Here is a 22082-nt window from a genome sequence, read left to right on the forward strand (position 1 = left end):
CCCACTCCAAGCCATTTCGCGCTCTCGGATTTCGGATCCTCCGCGAGGAGGACCTCCTGGCGCCCCTTGGCCGGTTCCCGCGGCATAGGGCCGACCTTCCCACCTCCTCCTCCACTTTGGGCTGCTGGGCAGGGGAGGCCCCCCGCCATGACTTAGGCTGACTGTGGGGGGAAGATTGTAGCGGCTTTGAGCCTACTGCTTGCTTTCTCATAATCCTTGGTGGAGCTGGGTCAATTTCAGGCACAGCCCAGGCGAGTCCGGGGACGTTCAGAAAGGCCTGACTTGTCTGGCAGCCTTAACGGACCTGGCAGTCCGTTGAAGCAGCCTCAACGGACCTCCAACGGACCTCAACGGTCCGCAGCCCTTGCGGACCTCCCGGTCGTCATGGCGACTGTGAAATCTGGGGTGGGGCGTGTGCATTGGAAGGCATTCCCCCGGGCACTCCCTGAGTGTCCGCCCACTTGCTCCCCGGCGCGGGCAGCACCCCCGCCTCCGCGCTTTCTCGAGCGTGCAGCCTCCGGTGAGGGCAGCACCATGCACAGCCCACTAAACCTTCCCCAGCGCCTGCAGCCCCCAGTGCGCCCAGTCCCCAAGCCTGCACGTGCAGTCGCCACCTTGCGCGCAGCTCCACCTACAGCTCCCCACAGGCTGCCAGTCCCCCGGCGCAGAAGCCATCACCGCTCCCCCTTCATGCGCTTCACTGGGAGTGCAGCCCCCGCCCCGCCCGCGGAGCATACAGCTTCACGCAACCTCTCCACCCTCTCCACAGTGCCGGCTGAACCCCCTGTGCCCACAGCTCTGCCAATCGCTTCCCCGCATGCCGCCCGTGCACTGCTTCGGGCCACAACCTTGCTGGCGACTAAGTCTGAAGAACTTCCTGTGGTTTCATTCCTTCGGGTTTAGTCTTAGCTTTGACATTTTAACCAAAAGGTTACACGTTAATTAACGAGGTATTAAAGGGGAAGATCTCAGCTGCAAGAAATGACTGTAGGAAGTGTGTCAGGGAAGCCAGGGGACCCGCCCGTGGTGCACCAGGCATTAGGAACGTCTCTGCTCTCCTATGATCACTGGGGTATCGGACAGTCGGTGCCTATTGCCCACACGGACGGAACGGGCCGAGACTGTGGGCAACAAGTGGCAGAGCAGGCCTTAATCTGGTGGGTCTGACCCCAGACCCTCAGGTTGACGCCAGTTCCTTGACACGGGACAGCGTTTACTGAATCTTAAAGCAAAATGCTTTTCCAGTATGATTCCTCAGAAGTCGTCAGCCCTAGGAGCGGTGTGCTCAGGCACTTTCAGAACCACCCAGGACCAACTAAGAAGGGAGCGCTTAGCTCCCAGTCACCACAACGCCCTACAGGAGGCCAAAGCGGCTGGCACGGATGCACTGGGACCGCTGACATTTTCCGTGGCCTCTGTCACGGCCCCATGCTGGAGCCCACACCACTTCACTTCCCATCTGTTTGATGATGGATCAAACTGAACTCCCATATCCTAACTGACCAGTCTAAATCATGGCTCATCGTGGTCAGGTTAGTTTTTCCTGATGCAACACAACACAAAAATGTTCATGGCTCCCCATAGCCCACAAATCAAGTCCTAGGCTTGCTCACCAATGCCTTGAATAATTGCCCAATATACATTTTCAACTTTAATTTCCCACTATCTCGGGCACAAATCTTCCATCCCAGTCATTTCAGGTGAGGTCCACAGCCTGAGACACCATAACTACTGAATTCCTTTACTCACATGAAAAAGTCACCCCTTGGCTTTTAAAACCTTTCCTCCCCGCCCATCTGAATGCTATCACCTTCCAAGCCCCAGCCCATTTCTCCAGCCCATATTAATTATGATTTTTCTGAAGGTCTAGAGCACTTAACTGACAGTACTATTTATCTTGTCACTCATTTAAATTCAGTAAGTGCTATTACTGTTCATTTTTTGTTTTGGGAGTTTTTCTTCAAGGAGCATTTCTACATTCCTGGCATTGTGTTTGGTGCTCAAAACGTTTTCTCACTTAATTCATGCAATAACTATATGGACATTTTAAAATCAAGCATCAAGATGTATCAAGTTATTTGCCAAAGTTTTAACAGTCAAAAAATTCTATCTGTCCAATACTGCATTTAAAATACAAAGTATTTATGGTGGTTGATAAGAATATATTCTTGAATGGCTAGGCAAACTCAAAATAAAGCACCTTATTTTAAAATATGACTGTTTTAATGTTTTTTGAAACAATAAGTGAAGTGGAGTGATTGTTTTTCTTTTTGGTCAGTTTGTTTTTTCTGGAGTTTCCAATTGCCTTTTGCATCTCTTGGTGTCCTGGTGGGATATAAAATGCTCTTACCCATGGTCTAGCCCTTGAAAGTACAAATCTGGTCATTTTTATCATTTAAAAAATTAATATTTTTATAAGAATGTTCATTGTGCTATTATTTATATCGTTGGAAAATAGAAATGGCCTCAGTGTCAAACACTAAGTTATGAAACATTCATATAGTGAAGCATTACAGCCACTAAAGTCATTTTGCATGGATATTTAATGATACAGGAAAATAGTCATGACACAGTAGTGTTAAAGGAAAAAAGCAGGATATATTTTATGATTCATATATTTAGTGAACACATAAAATTAACTGTGTGCCATATGCTGCTCTAAATCTCATATAGGAAGAATACTGTATAGAGGACTCATATAGGAATATTACCAATGTATGACCATGAGCTAGTAATTTAGCCACTCTAGGATTAATTTTCTCATCTGAAAAATGAAGACAGTTATATTTGTCTTACTGATGGTATGATTGAATGAATGAATGCTTACGAAGCATCAAAAACACAGCACATGCTTAAACAAATGTTCCTTTATTATGTTCTAGACTGACCATCCTATAGGGCACTAGTGAGTATTTTTAGGTTGGTGCAAAAGTAATTGCTATTTTTGCCAATACTTCCAATTAATATTTTGCTCACTTGGTTTCTTTGTCACCAAGTGATATGCTAGTAATTATTGAACAGTAATACATGTTTTAGGTTCATTAGTTAACTGAGAGATAGTTGCCTAAATAATTACGTATCTACTCCTACTAAGGAGAGGAGTAGATTTGTGTGTAAGAGGGAAATCCTGACACTTAGTTTTATGTGCAGTTAAATAGAATCATGGATGTTTTCATCTTTTTACAGCCTCTCTAACAGTGGTCACTTATTTTGACCTCATTATTTTGAATGGTTATTTGAGTCACATTTTAGCTGCATACTAACTAATGACAATAATTTAAAGCAGTTAGCCTGATACTTTATGATGAACTGACAATTAAAATAGCACATTATAATTAGGTATGATGCAGTATGTTCTTGCATTATCTTATCATCTTTGAAACAGAGATGCCTCATGATTTAGCTTTTTGTTGTTGTTGTTCTCAAGATAGGGTCTCACTCTGTCACACAGGCTAAAGTGTAATGGTGTTCACTGCAACCTTGAACTCCTGGGCTCAAGAGATCCTCCTGCCTCAGCCCCCTGAATAGCTTGGACTACAGGGGCAGGCCACCACACACAGCTAATTTGTTTATTTTTGCAGAGACGGGTATCACTATGTTGCCCAGGCTGGTCTAAAACTTCTAGCCTCAAGCACTCCTGCCGCGTCTGCCTCTCAAAATATTGGGATTACAGGCATGAGCCACTGCACCTGGCTGCAAATTATTTGTCTTACACAGAGATCTCTAATCCAGTTATGGATATCTAAAACTTGCCTCAGTTTTTCCTCTGTCTTTTAGTAAAGCAATTGGGGGAAAAAATGCAGTTAAACTATGGAAACAGCAGATGGCAATAATGACCTGTAAATCAAAATTTCAAAACTTTCACTTATTAAATTCATTCTTTAAAAAAATCACTGTTCTTATAATAAATCCACTTACTAAATATGAAATGTAGGAAAATTCCAAACGTAACCCCACACAAAAATTACATTGCACATTTCATATATCAAAACAAATAAGATATTCATCATGGTGAAGATTTAGTTTTCCAAATAATAATGACTGTTTTAATTGATTCAGATAATTTATTAGATTTAAAGTTTTAGCTTTGCACAAATACATAGATATGAATTTAAGTGGATAGTTAAGTTCCATCTCTAGCCTCCAGGCTAGATATAGTTCAGTGAAGACCATTTTGAAAACATTACAAACGTTTCCACTTATAATTTGGTAATTTAAAATATGAATTTCACTTTAATTGAAACTTTCCACATAAAAGATTGGTTTTTACTTCTGCTGTCTCATAATTTCTTGTGCATTAAGATACTTTTCCCCCTTTGTACAGTGCAAGGAGTTGGAATTGGCACCAAAGTATTAGTCTCTAGTTTATCAGCATAGTTATTCCCAAAGATGGTGGCAAAATTCTTAGGATCTCATAGTTATTTTATTTGTAATTTTATTTATTTTCATTATCCAGCTCTAAGACCGTTTCTACAAATTCAAACATGAAATACATCCTTTGTTTGATTTTGTAACTCCATTTTTGTCTTCAAAAAATGGGATAGCCATAGGTATGTTCTTCTTGGAGCCTACTTATTTTCTAAGTAATTTCAAATTGGTCTGTTTATAAATGTTAAAAGATCCTTTCAAATTCTTCTTCAGCAAGTTGCCTCCACTAAAAAAAAGTGTCTTTGGACATGTGTATTGTATAAAACCACTGCTTCAGTCTAAAACTTTTCTTGGATTTACATATCTTGGATTGACTCAATCCTAAGTAGCATATTTGCTGCTGTTGAATTACTTTACAGAACCTCTTTAAATTCATATTGGATGCAGGTGCTTCGTCAAGGAGACAGTGAAAAGACACCAACTTGCCGTGTCAATCAGAAAAGGCCACAAGCCTGAGTCTGAGAGAAAAAAGGAAAACAAAAATACATGTAGCAGGAAATAAAGTGATTCTACTCTTCTAGAATTGTCTTAGGTGAGCTACAGACCTGCTGCTAACTCCCATTTTTTCATCATCATTTGAACATACCTCATCTTATAGGCAGATCGACTAGTGTTCCCTGAAGCTTTCCAATTGCATTTAATTGAAGGGAGACCGCTGTAACTGTTTAGGTGCCAATCTCTGTGTTTTTGGAAACATGAAAAACCCATGCCTCATTTCTCTGCAATTGCATTTTAAGAATACATTATCCACAACAGGGCTGGTCCAGTTAACATTTTAAAAGTGCAATTCCAGGCTTACAGAATGTTAAAGTGGATGGAGTCTTCTATCATCTGGTCTCATGGTTTTCAGATTGCTCAGACTCCAAAGCTGATCCAAGGAGGTGACCCAATATTAATATTTTTACATGGCCAGGCATGGTGGCTCATGCCTGTAATCCCAGCACTTTGGGAGGCCGAGGAGGGTGGATCACCTGAGGTCAGGAGTTTGAGATCAGCCTGGCCAACATGGTGAAACCCCGTCTCTACTAAAAATACAAAAATTGGCCGGGTATGGTGGCGGGCTACTTGGGAGGCTGAGACAGGAGAATCACTTAAATCTGGGAGGAGAAGGTTGCAGTGAGCCGAGATTGCACCATTGAACTCCAGCCTGGGCAACAAGGGGGAAACTCCGCCTAAAAAAACAATTCTTACACACAACAATAGCATAGAAATCGAGAGGCGAATAAATGTAGTTAAATAGTTTCAAGTTCCTTAATTGTCTTCCATGAAAAATGTGGATTAAGATTAGTCATTGATGCACCGAGAATGCATGTTACAATTTCAGGGTCATCACTAAAATAATAGAAATGCAAACATATATATCCTTCAGACTAAAAGAGAAGAAAAGCTGAGTGACAAGTCACTCAAACAATTTGAAAGAAAGCAAGAAAAGAGAGAAACAGGGACATAAAACAGCTGGAATAAATAGAAAACACATAGGAAGATGGTGGATTTCTTTTACCCAAACTTACTAGCAATTGTAAGTGCAAAGAGATTAAATGCCCCAGTTAATAATCAAAGACTATCAGACTGATTTTTTAAAAATAAATAACTGTCTGTTGTTTACAAAAGACATGCCTAAAACATAAGGATACAGAAAGTTTGAAAATCAAAGAATGGATCCAGGTATTCCATGGAAACTATAGCTAAAAGAAGCTGGTTAGGCTATATTAATAAAGACTAAATACACGTTAAGGCCAAAAGTATTAGTAGAGTTAAACAGGGACACTTCATAACGATGAACATTTTAGTTTAATAAGATGAAGTAAAAATTCTAAATTTCCATGCATTTAAAAACATGGCCTCAAAATATATACTTTTAAAAGTTGTTGGAACTGTAAAACAAATAGAAAAATTCGCAACCATAATGGGGAATTTTATCACACTTAATGCCAGTAATTAAAGCAGACAAAAATCAGGAATGATCTGAATAATTTGAACAACATGAATAACACAGGTAGAGCACTTTGCCTTACCACCCCCAAATAGACATTTTTTTCAAACACATATGAAGCAGTTACCAAAGTTGACCGCACGCCAGGCCATAAAACAAGCTTCAACACTTTCACGAGATTGAATTCATATAGTCTGGTTTTTCTGATCACGCTATAATTATGCTAGAACTCAAGAGTAAGAGGATAATTAGAAATTCTGATAGGTTTGGAAATTAGGAAATACACTTCTAAATAACTTATTGCCAAAGAAGAAAGTATATGAACATTAGAAAACAATTGTACTGAAGGTTAATGAAAATATTATATATTAAATGTATGGGATACAAATAAAGCAATACTTAAAGAAAAAAGAGAAGGATGAAAAATCAATAAACAAATTACCTATCTTATGAAGTTAGAAAAATTTTCCAAATTAAACTCAAGGGAAGTAGAAAGAATAAAATAATATGAATAGGAAAAAAGAAGTAAACATAATAAAAAGCCTCAACAAATATCAAATTGTATTCTTGAAAAAAATTAAATTAATAAACATCTGATGAGACTGACCAAAGGAAGAAAAAGAGAGAAGGCACAAATAAACAGTATTTTTTAAAGGATATCACTATAGATCCTGGAGTCAATCAAAAGATATTAAAAGGATATTATGATCCAGCTTATGTCAAAACAAATTGAAAATATAGATAAATGGGAAAACATGTAATTGACCTAAGAAGAAACAAAATCAGAATGGTAGCGTAACTGCTAAAGAAAGAGAATGTCTTCATTGGTGAGCTCTACCAAAATTTAAGGACAAAGCAACACCAATTTTATAGTCTTCAGTAAAACAGAAAAAGTGTGACTTTTCAGATTATTTATGAGGCTAAAGAAACTTCAATACCAAAATCTACAAAGGCATTACATGAAAAAAATTGCAAGTCAATTTTGCCATAAAAATACATGTAAAAATTCCAAAAACAAAAATTACCGATCAAATCCAGCAAAAAACATACCAAGGCTAACATACGTGACAAAACTGGTTTCATTCCAGGAATGCAATGTTGGCTTACTATTAGAAAATCACTGAACTCATTATATTAATAGATTACAGTATAAAACAATATATTAACAGATGCAGAAAAAATGTTTGATAAATGTTTTTGACCTCCAATTATGCTAAAAGATTTTCACAAACTTGGGATAGAACACAATTTCTTAAACCTTAAAGTTTATCTGCAAGAAAGCTACAGGACACGTATACTTAATGGTGAAGCTTTGAAGATGTTCCTTTTAAAATAGTGAGTGAGTGAAGAATGCCAGCATCCTCACTTCTATTCAACGTTGTAAGAGATCCTAACTAATGCAGTAAAACAAGAAAAAAAAAAAAGATAAAAGGTATATGGATTCCAAATAAATAATAAAAACTGACATTATAGATATAAATATATAGCTGAATATCCACAATAATATAGATAAATTATTAGAATTTATCAGAAAGTTTAATAAGGTTGCAAGATATAAAAATCAATGTTTTTCCACATAACAGCAATAAATAAAAAATTTAATTTTTAAAGTTTTGTAGCAATGAAGGGAAAGCTTCCTTTTGCCCTTGGAGGCTTCACTGAAAAATCAAGTCATAAAAACGCAGATAGATAAGAGAAAAAGCATATGAATTTATTTCTCCTATGCACACGGGGAAAATCGGAGTGATTGGCCAATACTTCAATGGGTACAGATGCTTGTAGAGCCTTCTTCTTAGGGGAGAGATGGGGAAGTGTGGATGATTTCAGGGGAATAATAAATGATTTTTAGGAATTTGGTGGGCTTGAAGAAAACAATGGTCCAGGACAGAGTCTATTGGACTCACAGAGCAGACTTCTGTTTGTGACAAAAGTCTGTCCAGGTTTGTTGATAGACGTTAGTCTTCCTTCTTGTGATATGGGTTCAGTTAAGGAAAACTCAGGGAAGGGACCGGAAGTCATTGTTTTCTTCTTTGGTAAGTTTAGAATTAGGCAGATAAGGAAACTTCAGGATTGAGAGGCAGGAGGAGTGAGAGGAGAAACAATTGTTCTCCCTGGTAAGAGAACTGAAAACTAGTCCAGTCTTTATGTAGATAGGGGGGAAAAATCTCTTCCAGCATCTGTTGATCTCTAAGGGATTTTAATTCAAAATACTCATTACAATACCATGAAGCCATATTTTACGGTGAAGTTCCATGAGCTCCTGCATTCGTTATTTACAATAGCCTTAAAAAATGAAATTCGTAGGAGTAAATTTATAAAAGGTATGTAAATCTCTGTGGAGAAATTATAATACTATTGAGATATATTCTAAAAACTGGTGAAATGCAGAAATATATCATGACTATTGTTTGGAAACTGAATGTCTTAAGATGATCAATTTTCAATTGATCTCTGAAGATTCAGTAGAATGCCAAAGCCCCAAGAGGAATTTGGTCGAACTTGATAAGTTGTCTCCAAAATTTATATGGAAATGCTAAGGGCCAAGAAGGGCCGTGACACTGTTGACTCAAAAATGGGAGAGTTTAACTGACCACGTATCAAACTTATCATGAAAGAATAATAATGAAAGCTGTGGTATGGGCACTAAAGTAGACAACTTCACAAATGGAATAGAAAAGGAATCCAGGGAAAGATGCCCACATATAGGTAAACTCGACTTGTTTCACAGGTAACAATGCAAAGCAGTAAGAAAAGGGTGTTCTTTTCAATTATATAAAAAACTGGACATTTATGTGGGAGAAAATTTAAATGAAAACCTACTGGATTGTATGTCAAATTGGTTCCAGGTGGATTATAGACCTAAATTCACAAGACAATACAACATTGAAAAAATAATATGAGGGAATATCCTTAAAGATTTCAGGGGAAAGAAAGAGCTCTTAAACAAAACACAAAACCACTGTACTCAAGAAGGAAAATATTGATACATTTAATTACCTAAAACTAGAAATTTCTGTTCATCAAAGTATATTAAAAATGTGAAAAGACAAGCTATAGAATGGAAAATGACATTTGCAAAATATATAACTGACCAAGATCTAGTATTTGTAATATATAAAAACTGCAAATCAGTAAGAAAAAGATTTAAAAAGACAATAGAAGACATAGAAAAATGGGCAAGAATTAACTTCAGAAAAGAGGTTATCCAAATGGATAACAAACCTATGAAAAGGTGTTTAATCTCATTAAAAAGTGAGGAAAGGTAAATTAAATCACAGTGATATATAAGTGTGCATATTGGCATAACTTAAAACCTTTGACAATATCAAAATTGGTGAGGATGTAGAGCATCAGAAATGCTGATCTTGTGTGGACTGGAGAATAATTAGTACAACTATTCTGAAAAATTACATGGCTTAAACTACTAAAACTAAGGATTTGTGTTTCCTGTGACCTTGAAATGCCACACGGAGTACACACACTTCAGAAGTGTGAATTATGTGCACCATAATAGATATGAAAAAATATTCATAATAGCACTAATTATAAGAGCTTAAAATTGGAGGCAAAACAAATGCCTATTAGTAGTAGAATAGATAAATACATTATGGTATATTTCACACAATGGAATACTTTACAGCAACTCAAAAAATGAAGAAACTGCATATGCTTGTAGCAACATAAAAAAACTTTAAGGCCGGGCGCGGTGGCTCAAGCCTGTAATCCCAGCACTTTGGGAGGCCGAGACGGGCGGATCACAAGGTCAGGAGATCGAGACCATCCTGGCTAACACAGTGAAACCCCATCTCTACTAAAAAAATACAAAAAACTAGCCGGGCGAGGTGGTGGGCGCCTGTAGTCCCAGCTACTCGGGAGGCTGAGGCGTAAACCCGGGAGGCGGAGCTTGCAGTGAGCTGAGATCCAGCCACTGCGCTCCAGTCTGGGCGACACAGCAAGACTCCGTCTCAAAAAAAAAAAAAAAAAAAAAAAAAAAAACTTTAAAAAACATAATATAAAGGTCAAAGACAGAGTCATTAAAGATACCATATGATCTCATTTATATGAAATTCAAAACTAGCCAAAATTAAATGGTATTTGGCAGTGCACACATAGGTAATTGTATTAGTCCGTTTTTCACACTGCTGATAAAGACATACCGAAGACTGGGCAATTTACAAAAGAAAGAGGTTTATTGGACTTACAGGTCCACATGGCTGGGGAGTTTTCACAATCATGGCAGAAGGCAAGGAGAAGCAAGTCACATCTTACGTGGATGGCAGCAGGCAAAGAGCAAGCTTGTGCAGAGAAACTCCCATTTTTAAAACCATCAGATCTTGTGAGACCCATTCACTATCATGAGAACAGCACAGGAAAGACCCGTCCCCGTGATTCGGTCATCTCCCACTGGGTCCCTTCCACAACATGTGGGAATTATGGGAGCTACAAGATGAGATTTGGGTGGGGACACAGAGCCAAACCCTATCAGTGATAAAACTCTAAAGCAAAGCATGAAATCACTTTTTATAGGAGTCCAGACTGAAATATATTTGCAGGGAGAGGGAGAAGATGTACAGAGAGGGGATGTCAGAGTCTCTTTTTTGCTCTAGGTGGCAGGTTCAAGGGTGTTCACTTTATTTTGGAAGCAGTGCAGAGAAGGGAGCAAGACTAGAAACGGAGGTGATCAACTGGGTCTCAGTTATATACAGAAAACAGCAGAGACAACTGAAAGATCCTTCTCTGTGTTCAGAGCCATCATCTATCATTAGCATCCAGTGACAGCAGGAATATTGATGCCAATATTTTTCAAAGTCTGCAGAAACGACTTGGCTCCTCTGCAGAGCCTTGTGAGTCACTTCAGAAGAAATCAATATCCATCTTCTGTTCTCTTCTTGCCTGCAGAGGGGACCTGGAATCCTTAAGCTTTTGTTTCTGGTTTCCCACTTCAATATTCATCCAAAGAGTCTCCTCCTGCTTGTCCTCTTTCTTTCTGCCCTTCCTTGTTCCCCAGGGTGGAGATCTCAAGTGTATGATACCCCACTATGTGGTGATGCTAGCCCCGGAGCACAGCTGAACACAGCATACCTCAGGAGAGGATTCATCCTCTATATAGGGAACACTGGAGATACTGCTGCCCTAACCCCAAAGAACTAATCACCAAAGCTTGGTACTTTGGGCCCATGGTAGGAAACTGGAAGAGCTATTTGGGGCAAACAGTGTAACTCGAACATCATCATAATTATCTGACAAACTTTAGGCCGATCCAATGTTCTCAAACCTGGCTGCATCATGAATCACTCAAGGAATTTATTTTTTATCCAGATTTCTGAACCCCCAACCTCAGAGATTCTGACTTACTGGGTTCTCGGTAGAACATGGAAATCTATATTTGTAGCAACTCACCCAGGTGATGTATCCAGGTGGCTCTCAGGCAACTCTTCAATGGACTGGTACTTAAGAGCATCCCAGGGGGTCAGAGCTCAAGTACCTCATGGCCAGGAACTCTGTAGGCCTCCTTTGCTTACATCAAAGTGGTTTCCCTGGTCCAACTGGAACACGAATGTTATCTCCTAAGAGTCCAACTTTATCACTTCTAACCATCTAGATATCTGCTGGTAAACTCAAGACATCTCTAATTCTTTCTCTTTCCACTAGAGATTAAATGCATTTTTTTCACATAAAGATAGACTTTAATCTAATATAGTTATGCATGCATATAAATGCCCAAACAAGAGCCAAGTTGGGAAATATGGCCATGTGTTGATGTGATGTCTTGGAACAAGTAAGGACACCTCTGTGGGGTGTTTTCAGGGCTACACCAACATGCTGATGTGATACCTTATCATAGCACTCTAGAGCAGCCATTCTTAAATATTTTGGCCTCAAAAAGACCAAACAAGTCCTTTATGATTGCTTATGTGTGTTGTATGCATTGATATTTATTTACATGGATATTTATAATCCATTCATGTTAAAAATTTTAAATGAAAAAATGTTTGTTTATAAATCATTTACAAATAATAATAAACTCACTGTATTAACATAAATATCTATTCTATGAAAATAACATTTTCAACAAAATTTAGTGAAAAAAGTGACATTGTTTTAACTTTATGCAAATCTCTTTAAGTTTGACTTAATAGAAGACAGATTTTCCTATCTTCTGCATTCAATCTGTTGCAATATGCTGTTTTGATGGAAATATATAAGGAAAATCAGTCCTCACAAATATGTAGTTAGCAAAAAAAAAAAAAAAAAGGAGTGTTTTAATCTGTCTCTGCACTTAATCTGTTGCATTATAACATGCCATGTAACCTCTGGAAAATTCCACTGTACACATGACAGAACAAAAATGAAAAAGGCAAGTAACATCTTAGTACTATTAAAAAAAATAGTTTTGACCTCACAGACCCCCAAGATTTTCAGACTTTGCCCCACCTTCCCCACTCATCCCACCCCCATCCTAGATCTAGACCATGCTTTGGAGACTGAAGACTGTTTCTTCAAAAGGAGCAGTGTACTCCTTTCTTTGCCAATAGACAGCCATTGCTGTAACACTGTTCTCTTGGACAGCAAAGCTGAGGCAGGTGAGGTGGGCAAGCTAAGGGATCATTCGCATCCATTTGCAGAGCTGGTGAAAGCGCTAACTATAGCCAATGATGATTGAGGCTTCGTTCCAGGCAACAAACACCTCAGCAGGTTCACCTGGTGATTAAACCCGCCGCTGCTAGGGGCAAGAACCTGATGCCCTGCTCCCACTGGGGACAGGTGATTGCTTGAATTGAGGAAGAGAAGAGTCAAAATTCACCTCAAAGTCAATGGCATTTGCCAGGGTTCTGAGTTTGAGCAACAAACAGCACTCCTGTTTGTCAGAATGAGCTTCTGAGCCACCTTCTCATGAACTTGAGCACTTCCCCCTCTGAGAATATGTTTCCCCCAGATATCTGCTTGTCCAACATCCTTGCTTTCCTCAGATCTTTGCCCACATAGTACTTTCTAAGAGAGGCCCACCCAGACTACATCATTTAATACTGCAGCTGCCAGCCCAGCAATCCGGATGCCCGACCATCCGGCATTTTTCTTTTGTAGTAGTATGTATTGCTTTTTAACATACTGTACAATGTGCTTATAGGCTATGTTTATTGTTTATTGTTGATATTTCCCATGAGACAGAGATCTTTGTTTTATTCAATGGTGTATTCCCAAGAACAGAACCATACCCAAAATTGAGTAGATACCAATAAATATTAACTCAATGAATGCACAGGTAATGTTTACACATGGAGGGGCAGAGGAGAACATCAGCTTCCTGTAAGCAGTCTACTCCCAAGAGAAGGAGAAGGCAGAGCTGAGCATACTTGGTTTATTCTCTGCAAATTCATGATGCATGGTTCAGCCATTCCTTTTCATCAGAGTGATTGAAGGGCAAATAGGAATTGGGAATGTGACATCTCCAAAGTGAAAGAAGACATCAGGAATGGAAAAGAAGAACCCACCCCGATATCCCCAACTGTTTGTTATTAACTCATTTGCACTTAACTTCTAAGCCCATGCTCAGTTTAAGCCTGTGGTGATCCTCAGAGATCAGAAGTTCCAGCAAGAGCATTCTGCTCCCTCTTCAACAGGCACTCCCCCAGTGCCAACCATTGCACCTGTGCCCTTTATTTCCCTATTGTTTCTCAGCTGCAAAGCCACTTTTCTATTCCCTTCTCTTGATGGTGGGGCAAGTACCTTGCAAACCAAATTTCTCAGACTACCTCAGTCATTGACTTACTGTCTGCCAAAAGGAGATAGGCAGGAGACTGGAAGCAAGCAAGAACATAATTGCAGCAGGGAGGTCAGGGGTGGCAGCAGGCAGTTCTCCCTCCAAGCCCTACCCTTGCCATCTTCTCAGTTACTAGCAGCATCCAGGCACTATTTGTCCTCAGTTGCATGGAGCTCACCCCTAGAGTCCCAGCATCAGCCCTGGGGCCTCCTCTGAACTCTCAGGACAATTCTACCACTTTTTGTTCCTCCAGTCTTAGGAATATTAGCAGTTTTCTGCAGTTAGAATTTCTATGTTACTCCTCCTTCCTGCTCTTTCAGTCCTCTAATAGCCATGGGATCAGTTCCCTGCATTGAGTCTCTCTATCTGAAATACCTAGTGTGGTTTCTCTTTCCTTGCCTGGATGGACCCTAACGCATACAGCTTCTCTGTAGATACTTTTGGGAACATCACTGGACAAGTTAAAATTCATCCCCAGGGAGCTCTAATGTGGGTCAGAACATTTACTAATTAAATTTCTAAAAGACTGCAAAAACATTCCTTATTCCATTTATCTTTCCAAAGTATGCTGTTCTGAGTTGCCTAATGTAACTGGGGTGACCATAAACACCAATGCACCCAAGACAGTCCAGGTTTTTGCCTGTTATCCCAGCAAAATCATTAATATAGCCTCCTTTCTCTCTCAAAACTATCTAGTTTCAGTGATAAATTATACGGTCACTCTAAATATAGACCATCATATGTTCTACAGCAAAATTCAATGACAACACTAAGATACTCCAGCAAGGAGGCATCATGCTACCTAACTTCAAACTATACTACAAGGCTACAGTAACCAAAACAGCATGGTACTGTGTACAAAAACAGATATATAGACCTATGGAACAGAACAGAGGCCTCAGAAATAATGCCACACATCTGCAACCATCTGATCTTTGACAAACCTGACAAAAACAACCAATGGGAAAAGTATTCCCTATTTAATATATTGTGTTGGGGAAAGAGGCTAGCCATATGCAGAAAACTAAAAGTGGACCCATTCCTTACACCTTATACAAAAATTAACTCAAGATGGATTAAAAACTTCAATGTAAGACCTAAAACCATAAAAACCCTAGAAGAAAACCTAGGTAATACCATTAGGACATAGGCATGGGCAAAGACTTCATGACTAAAACACCAAAAGCAATGGCAACAGAAGTAAAAATTGACAAATGAGATCTAATTAAACTAAAGAGCATCTGCACAGCAAAAGAAACTAACATCAGAGTGAGCAGGCAACCTATAGAATGGGAGAAAATTTTTGCAATCTATCCATCTGACAAAGGGCTAATATCCAGAATCTACAAAGAACTTAAAACAAATTTATAAGAATAAAACAGCCCCATCAAAAAGTGGGTGAAGGATATGAACTGACACTTCTCAAAAGAAGACATTTATGTGGCCAACAAACGTATGAAAGAAGGTCATCATCAATGCTCATTAGAGAAAGGCAAATCAAAACCACAATGAGATACCATCTCACGCCAGTTAGAACAGCACTCATTAAAAAGCCAGGAAACAAGAGATGCTGGAGAGGATGTAGAGAAATAGGAACGCTTTTACACTTTGGTGGGAGTGTAAATTAGTTCAACCACTGTGGAAGACAGTGTGGCAATTCCTCAAGGATCTAGAACCAGTAATACCATTTGACCCAGCAATCCCATTACTGGATATATACCCAAAGGATTATAAATCATTCTACTATAAAGACACATGCACACATTTGTTTATTGCAGCACTATTCACAATAGCAAAGACTTGGAACCAACCCAAATGCCCATCAATGATAGACTGGATAAAGAAAACGTGGCACATATGTGCCATGGAATACTATGCAACCATAAAAAAAGGATGAATTCATGTCCTTTGCAGGGACATGGATGAAGCTGGAAACCATCATTCTCAGCAAACTAACACAGGAACAGAAAACCAAACACTGCATGTCCTCACTCATAAGTGTCAGCTGAACAATGAGAACACATGGACACAGGGAGGGGAACGTCACACACTGGGGCCTGTCAGCAGTTGGAAGGCTAGGGGAGGGATAGCATTAGGAGAAACATCTAATGTAGATGACAGGTTGATGGGTGCAGCAAATCACCATGGCATGTGTATACCTATGTATCAAACCTGCACATTCTGCACATGTATCCCAGAACTTAAAGTATAATAAGAAAAAAAAAGACAAAAAAAGATACTCCAGCAATAAAATACCAATTACAAGATGTTCCAAATTAGAATATAAACTCCTTCTCATCATGAATTTTCTGAAATTAAAATTAAATGGTTAAGTTCAATGATTAATGTACAAAGATATTAAACCCCAAAGGAGTTAAAATCCAAAATCATATTCTCTTCACCTTGTAATTTAAAGTTCAAAGAAAATTAATGTCCAAAATATATCCCAATTTCTTATCCAACTGCTTTGTTATATTTCTCAATGTTCCCAGGCCATGCACAAAATGTTGGAGTTGAGACGTCCAAATATAACTTCTTTTTTCCTCATGAGCATCTTGAACAGATTATAAAATAAAGAGAACAGAGAAGAAACTAAAACAACACTCTTATTACTAACAAACGTAGCTTGTGCCTACAGGCAAGAAAGCCTGCTAACAGTGAACTCTAGAACTAGTCTTCCCCACTGTGACATAAACAGCTACTGTTCACCCATGTCTGTGTTTGTCCCCTCTTCTGGGCACAGCTACGCTATATCTTTCTCAGCCTCCCTTACGGTTAACTCTGTTCATGTGATTGAATTTTGGCCAATGGAATGTGGAAAAAAATTCTGTGCACCCTCCTAATATGGTGCATAAAAATTTCCCAAGTGTATTTCATGCTTTCACAGCCTCCCCTCATTTGCAAGCTGAATGAAGAGGACTCTCAGGGCTTAGAAGAGGGCAAAGCCGCCAGATGGAAGAACACTAGGTCTCAGCATTACTGCATGCAACAGAGCCTGTTTCTTTACCACCAGTCCTCATTGAACAGTGACATAAGTGAGGAACAAACATTTATTTTTGTTCAGCTACGGAATGTTTGCAAGTTGTTTGTTTCACTGGTTAGCCTATCCTGCCTGATACACCCAGAAAATCCCTGGAAGCCCTGATGCAGGACAGGTTTCCTGTGGCAGGAAGTGAACTGCTCAGGTGATCCAGAGATGCAGAAGAAACCTCTGACCCTATGGACAGCTCCCCCCATGAAAAAGAGGGCCAGGCTGAGCTGAGCATGCTCAGTAGAATCTTTCCACATTCAATCCAAGCAGCGTAAGCCCCTCTTTCTTCCCTGGTAGGAGTGAGGGAGCTTCTTTCCAGAGGCTAAAATAATCACACCACCACATGGAAGGAAATAGCTCCCCACTGAAAATGTGTTTTCTTTTTGTGCAGCTCTTTTCTTGATCTCTAGAAATCTTTCCCTTTGTTCCCCATCCAGATTCTATACACTGTTTCTCAAGACACACCCGCTCTTAGCATCCTTAGCAGGTGTAAGACAGAGGGGCACTACATTTCTGTCTTCTGACTAGCCCATGAATGTCAGTCATATGGTCCCCTTTGGGCAAGCTTGGGTGAGAGTTAAAGGAGAAACAGCCCTTCCCAACCTCTCTCCCCACCTGCTTCAGATTGCGGAGTCCATGAAGGGTCATTCTCAGCAGACATAATAAGGATCCTGGATGTATTCTTCTATTTAACAATGAAGTCATTTCCTCACAAATCACCAGGCTCTTCCTAAGGGAAGTTTGTGCCCACAGCAATGCCCAGAGTCCACCTGCCTTTCAGACCCACCTTCCTTCTCTGCCTTTATTTGAAAAGGAAAGAGAAAAGCTCCAATCTTCATCATAACAAAACTAATGTTGGGATGAATCCACTTCAATGTGCTTGCCATGCTCATAGTCCCTACTGAGGGACAATGCCTTGCATAGCCCTGGATACTTGGGCCAACATTTGGTCCCACATGGCCTCCATCTCCCAACCAAAACAGATGAGGCAGAGGTGGATGCCCATAGATTGGTCGGCACACTATGGCTGAGAGATAAGCCAGTTAATGGGAATTGAAACCCAAAGTTCATGATGTAGAATTCAAATGAGATAAGTCACAACGAACCATCTCAAAACCATAAGACAGCAGGAGCCGTGAGTAAACAGAGGAAATCAGCTCATGGAGAAAGGACAATGGCACAGTTGTAGAGAGACAAGCAAATGATGAGAGGATAGCGGAGGGACAGGAGGCAGAGCGCACAGCCTGGAGGAAACTATTCACAGAGATATTGTGGAACCTGTCCATTGTTCAGTGCTTTCTTTCCATGTCTATGTTTATAATAAGCCCCTTTTTCCTTGACCTGACTTGGGTGGTCAAGGTCACTGTGCCTTGCCTGATTGAAACAACTCATTTGCACAGTTGCATAATGAGACTGTGATAAGTGATCCAGAAAACCGTGATCATACAGGCTTCTCCTCTTCCTACCTAAAATAGCAGATGCCTTGAGCTACAAACTTTGGGAAAAGGGTATGAATAAGCACTAGATAGTTTTGCAAGATTTGCACTTTAGGGAGAAAGGAGAGTAAGCTAGGTGAATTATTGGGATATTCTTTAGGTTACTTTGAGGTTTGGAGGTTACGGTTAGAAAAAAAAGTTTCCTGCAGCAAAACCCCTGCCAAATTGAAAAATTCTTTAGACCATATGGGGGGTCTTCAAGGAAATCATGGTGCTGGTAAAAAAAAAAAAAAAAAAAAAAAAAAGATTTTGACTTTCTCTTCTTTTGGGGATGGGAGAACTAACGTCAGGCCTCAGTGTCATCTTTCCACCCAGGAGCAAGACCGAGCCCTTCCACTGTGGGACGTTGAGGCCTGAATAAGACCCTTCTAAGCAAAGGTGAAAGAGGCTCTGAGTACAAGTACCCATAAACATGGGCTGCTGTAACACAGGAACCCAGAACCCTAATCATCAAAGCCAATGAATGTCTCTAAGAAAGGTACTGACTGTCCTGACAGAGTTTGAAGAGCCAAAAGCTTTGTAGACTGAACCTCCAAAACAGAGCAGATGGGAGGAGGGATGGTGAGAAGGCGTATTAAGCCAAGCCCTGGAGAGGATGGCAAAGTGGCAGGTGGAAAGTGTGGTAGGTGTGGAGTGCCATGTGAGATAGGATATCCCAGTTGATGCCTCACAAGTCCTGGTACTTGCTGCCTCTCATTGCACCTCCTGTTTCTATCTTCAGTAAAGGCTTGAGGCTATTTGGAGTCCAGAAGCCAGCAGCTGGAGGGAACAGGAAATCGGCCAGGCCCACTCCTCAGCCCAAGGAAGGCAGGCCTGGGGCAATGCCCACTGGCCAGCAACATCAGAGGGCCCATAGGAAACACATCCAAGTCCCCGTGACTCACAACTGTCATAGCTGTGAGGCAGTGTCATCTTTCTTCCTGAAGATTTCCCGTATCACCCCAGGAGCAACAGGGATGATTGATTTTTGCTCTGGAAATAAATAATGGGTCACTGGGGACACGAATAGAACTATAGCTTCCTTAAGAAGCAATCTATCTTAAGAAATTATAAAGCAAGTGGCTCCCCTGCTCAGTGGTGTCTGTGGCATTGTACTCCCAGTGTTTCAGGATAAGTCTAAAACAGTTTGGCACTCAATTCCAAGCGTACCTATGGAAAAGGGAGAACTTCGAAATCTGTAGAATAAATAAAGTAATGAGGTATGCCTACCCTAAATGGAGAAAGTCCAGCCAGCATTATTAAAACTTTTCAGTCTTTAAAATTTATAACATGGAAAGCTATACTATACTAAAGTATCTGAGTCTCCCCAAAAAACAATGACGCTAGGGAGGAAATCAAATGAGAGCAATCTAAGATTGACAGTTCAACTAGCCAAATCCCCAAATAATCTGCAGGCACAGTGGGATAGTGGGCTGTTATTAAATAAATCCCTGGTAAATTTTCTTTATTAAAGAGCAAGAAGTCAGCAGGATTCAAAGCCCCAGGAATGTGGGGATGTAGGCCCTCTCAACGATAGCCAAAAGTGAGAGTTAGGAAGGATCTAAAACCTCTGCTCCCCCTTCACTAGAAAGCCAGCCCTGGGGAGGGAGGGACCAGGCGGCAGCCTCACTGCACCACACAGCCCGCTGTTACTCCCGACTGGCCTATTAGTCTCTCCTTTAGCCTGACCTAAGCAACTTCAGCAAAGTCTCAGGATACAAAATTAATGTGCAAAAGTCACAAGCATTCTTATACACCAGTAACAGACAAACAGAAAGCCAAATCATGAATGAACTTCCATTCACAATTGCTTCAAAGAGAATAAAATACCTAGGAATCCAACTTACAAGGGATGTCAAGGACCTCTTCAAGGAGAACTACAAACCACTGCTCAATGAAATAAAAGAGGACACTAACAAATGGAAGAGCATACCATGCTCATGGACAGGAAGAATCAGTATCGTGAAAATGGCCATACTGCCCAAGGTAATTTATAGATTCAATGCCATCCCCATCAAGCTACCAATGAGTTTCTTCACAGAACTGGAAAAAACTGCTTTAAAGTTCATATGGAACCAAAAAAGAGCCGCATTGCCAAGACAATCCTAAGTCAAAAGAACAAAGCTGGAGGCGTCATGCTACCTGACTTCAAACTATACTACAAGGCTACAGTAACCAAAACAGCATGCCAGTGGTACCAAAACAGAGATATAGACCAATGGAATAGAACAGAGTCCTCAGAAATAATACCACACATCGACAGCCATCTGATCATTGATAAACTTGAGAAAAACAAGAAATGGGGAAAGGATTCCCTATTTAATAAATGGTGCTGGGAAAATTGGCTAGCCATAAGTAGAAAGCTAAAACTGGATCCTTTCCTTACTCCTTATACAAAAATTAATTCAAGATGGATTAGAGACTTAAATGTTAGACCTAATACCATAAAAACCCTAGAAGAAAACCTAGGTAATACCATTCAGGACATAGGCATGGGCAAGGACTTCATGTCTAAAACACCAAAAGCAACGGCAACAAAAGCCAAAATTGACAAATAAGATCTAATTAAACTAAAGAGCTTTTGCACAGCAAAAGAAACTACCATCAGAGTGAACAGGCAACCTACAGAATGGGAGAACATTTTTGCATCTACTCATCTGACAAAGGGCTAATATCCAGAACCTACAAAGAACTCAAACAAATATACGAGAAAAAAACAAACAACCCCATCAAAAAGTGGGCAAAGGATATGAACAGACATTTCTCAAAAGAAGACATTCATACAGCCAACAGACACATGAAAAAATGCTCATCATCACTCGCCATCAGAGAAATGCAAATCAAAACCACAATGAGATACCATCTCACACCAGTTAGAATGGCAATCATTCAAAAGTCAGGAAACAACAGATGCTGGAGAGGATGTGGAGAAATAGGGACACTTTTACACTGTTGGTGGGATTGTAAACTAGTTCAACCATTATGGAAAACAGTATGGCAATTCCTCAAGGATCTAGAACTAGATGTACCATATGACCCAGCCATCGCACTACTGGGTATATACCCAAAGGATTATAAATCATGCTGCTATAAAGACACATGCACACGCATGTTTATTTCGGCACTATTCACAATAGCAAAGACTTAGAATCAACCCAAATGTCCATCAGTGACAGACTGGATTAAGAAAATGTGGCACAGTGCACCCAGGAAGCGGAGCTTGCAGTGACCTGAGATCCGGCCACTGCAGTCCAGCCTGGGCCACAGAGCAAGACTCCGTCTCAAAAAAAAAAAGAAAAAAGAAAAAAGAAAATGTGGCACATATACATCATGGAATACTATGCAGCCATAAAAAAGGACGAGTCTGTGTCCTTTGTAGGGACATGGATGCAGCTGGAAACCATCATTCTCAGCAAACTATCGCAAGAACAGAAAACCAAACACCGCCTGTTC

The 22082-nt window shown here is 40.1% G+C and overlaps 1 protein-coding gene across 1 annotated transcript in view; it reads right to left on the reverse strand.

Annotated features, from left to right (window-relative positions):
• The window catches only part of DPY19L2 (dpy-19 like 2), a 122248-nt gene that overhangs the window by 97944 nt on the left and 2222 nt on the right, over positions 1-22082 (reverse strand). The window contains exon 3 of the mRNA XM_030922428.1: positions 11762-11907. Coding sequence (XP_030778288.1) covers positions 11762-11822 — 61 coding nt within the window. The 5' untranslated portion in view covers positions 11823-11907. The remainder of the gene's footprint in view (positions 1-11761; positions 11908-22082) is intronic.

This window comes from Rhinopithecus roxellana, chromosome 18 (genome assembly GCF_007565055.1).
Source record: "Rhinopithecus roxellana isolate Shanxi Qingling chromosome 18, ASM756505v1, whole genome shotgun sequence".
Taxonomy (NCBI): Eukaryota; Metazoa; Chordata; class Mammalia; order Primates; family Cercopithecidae; genus Rhinopithecus; species Rhinopithecus roxellana.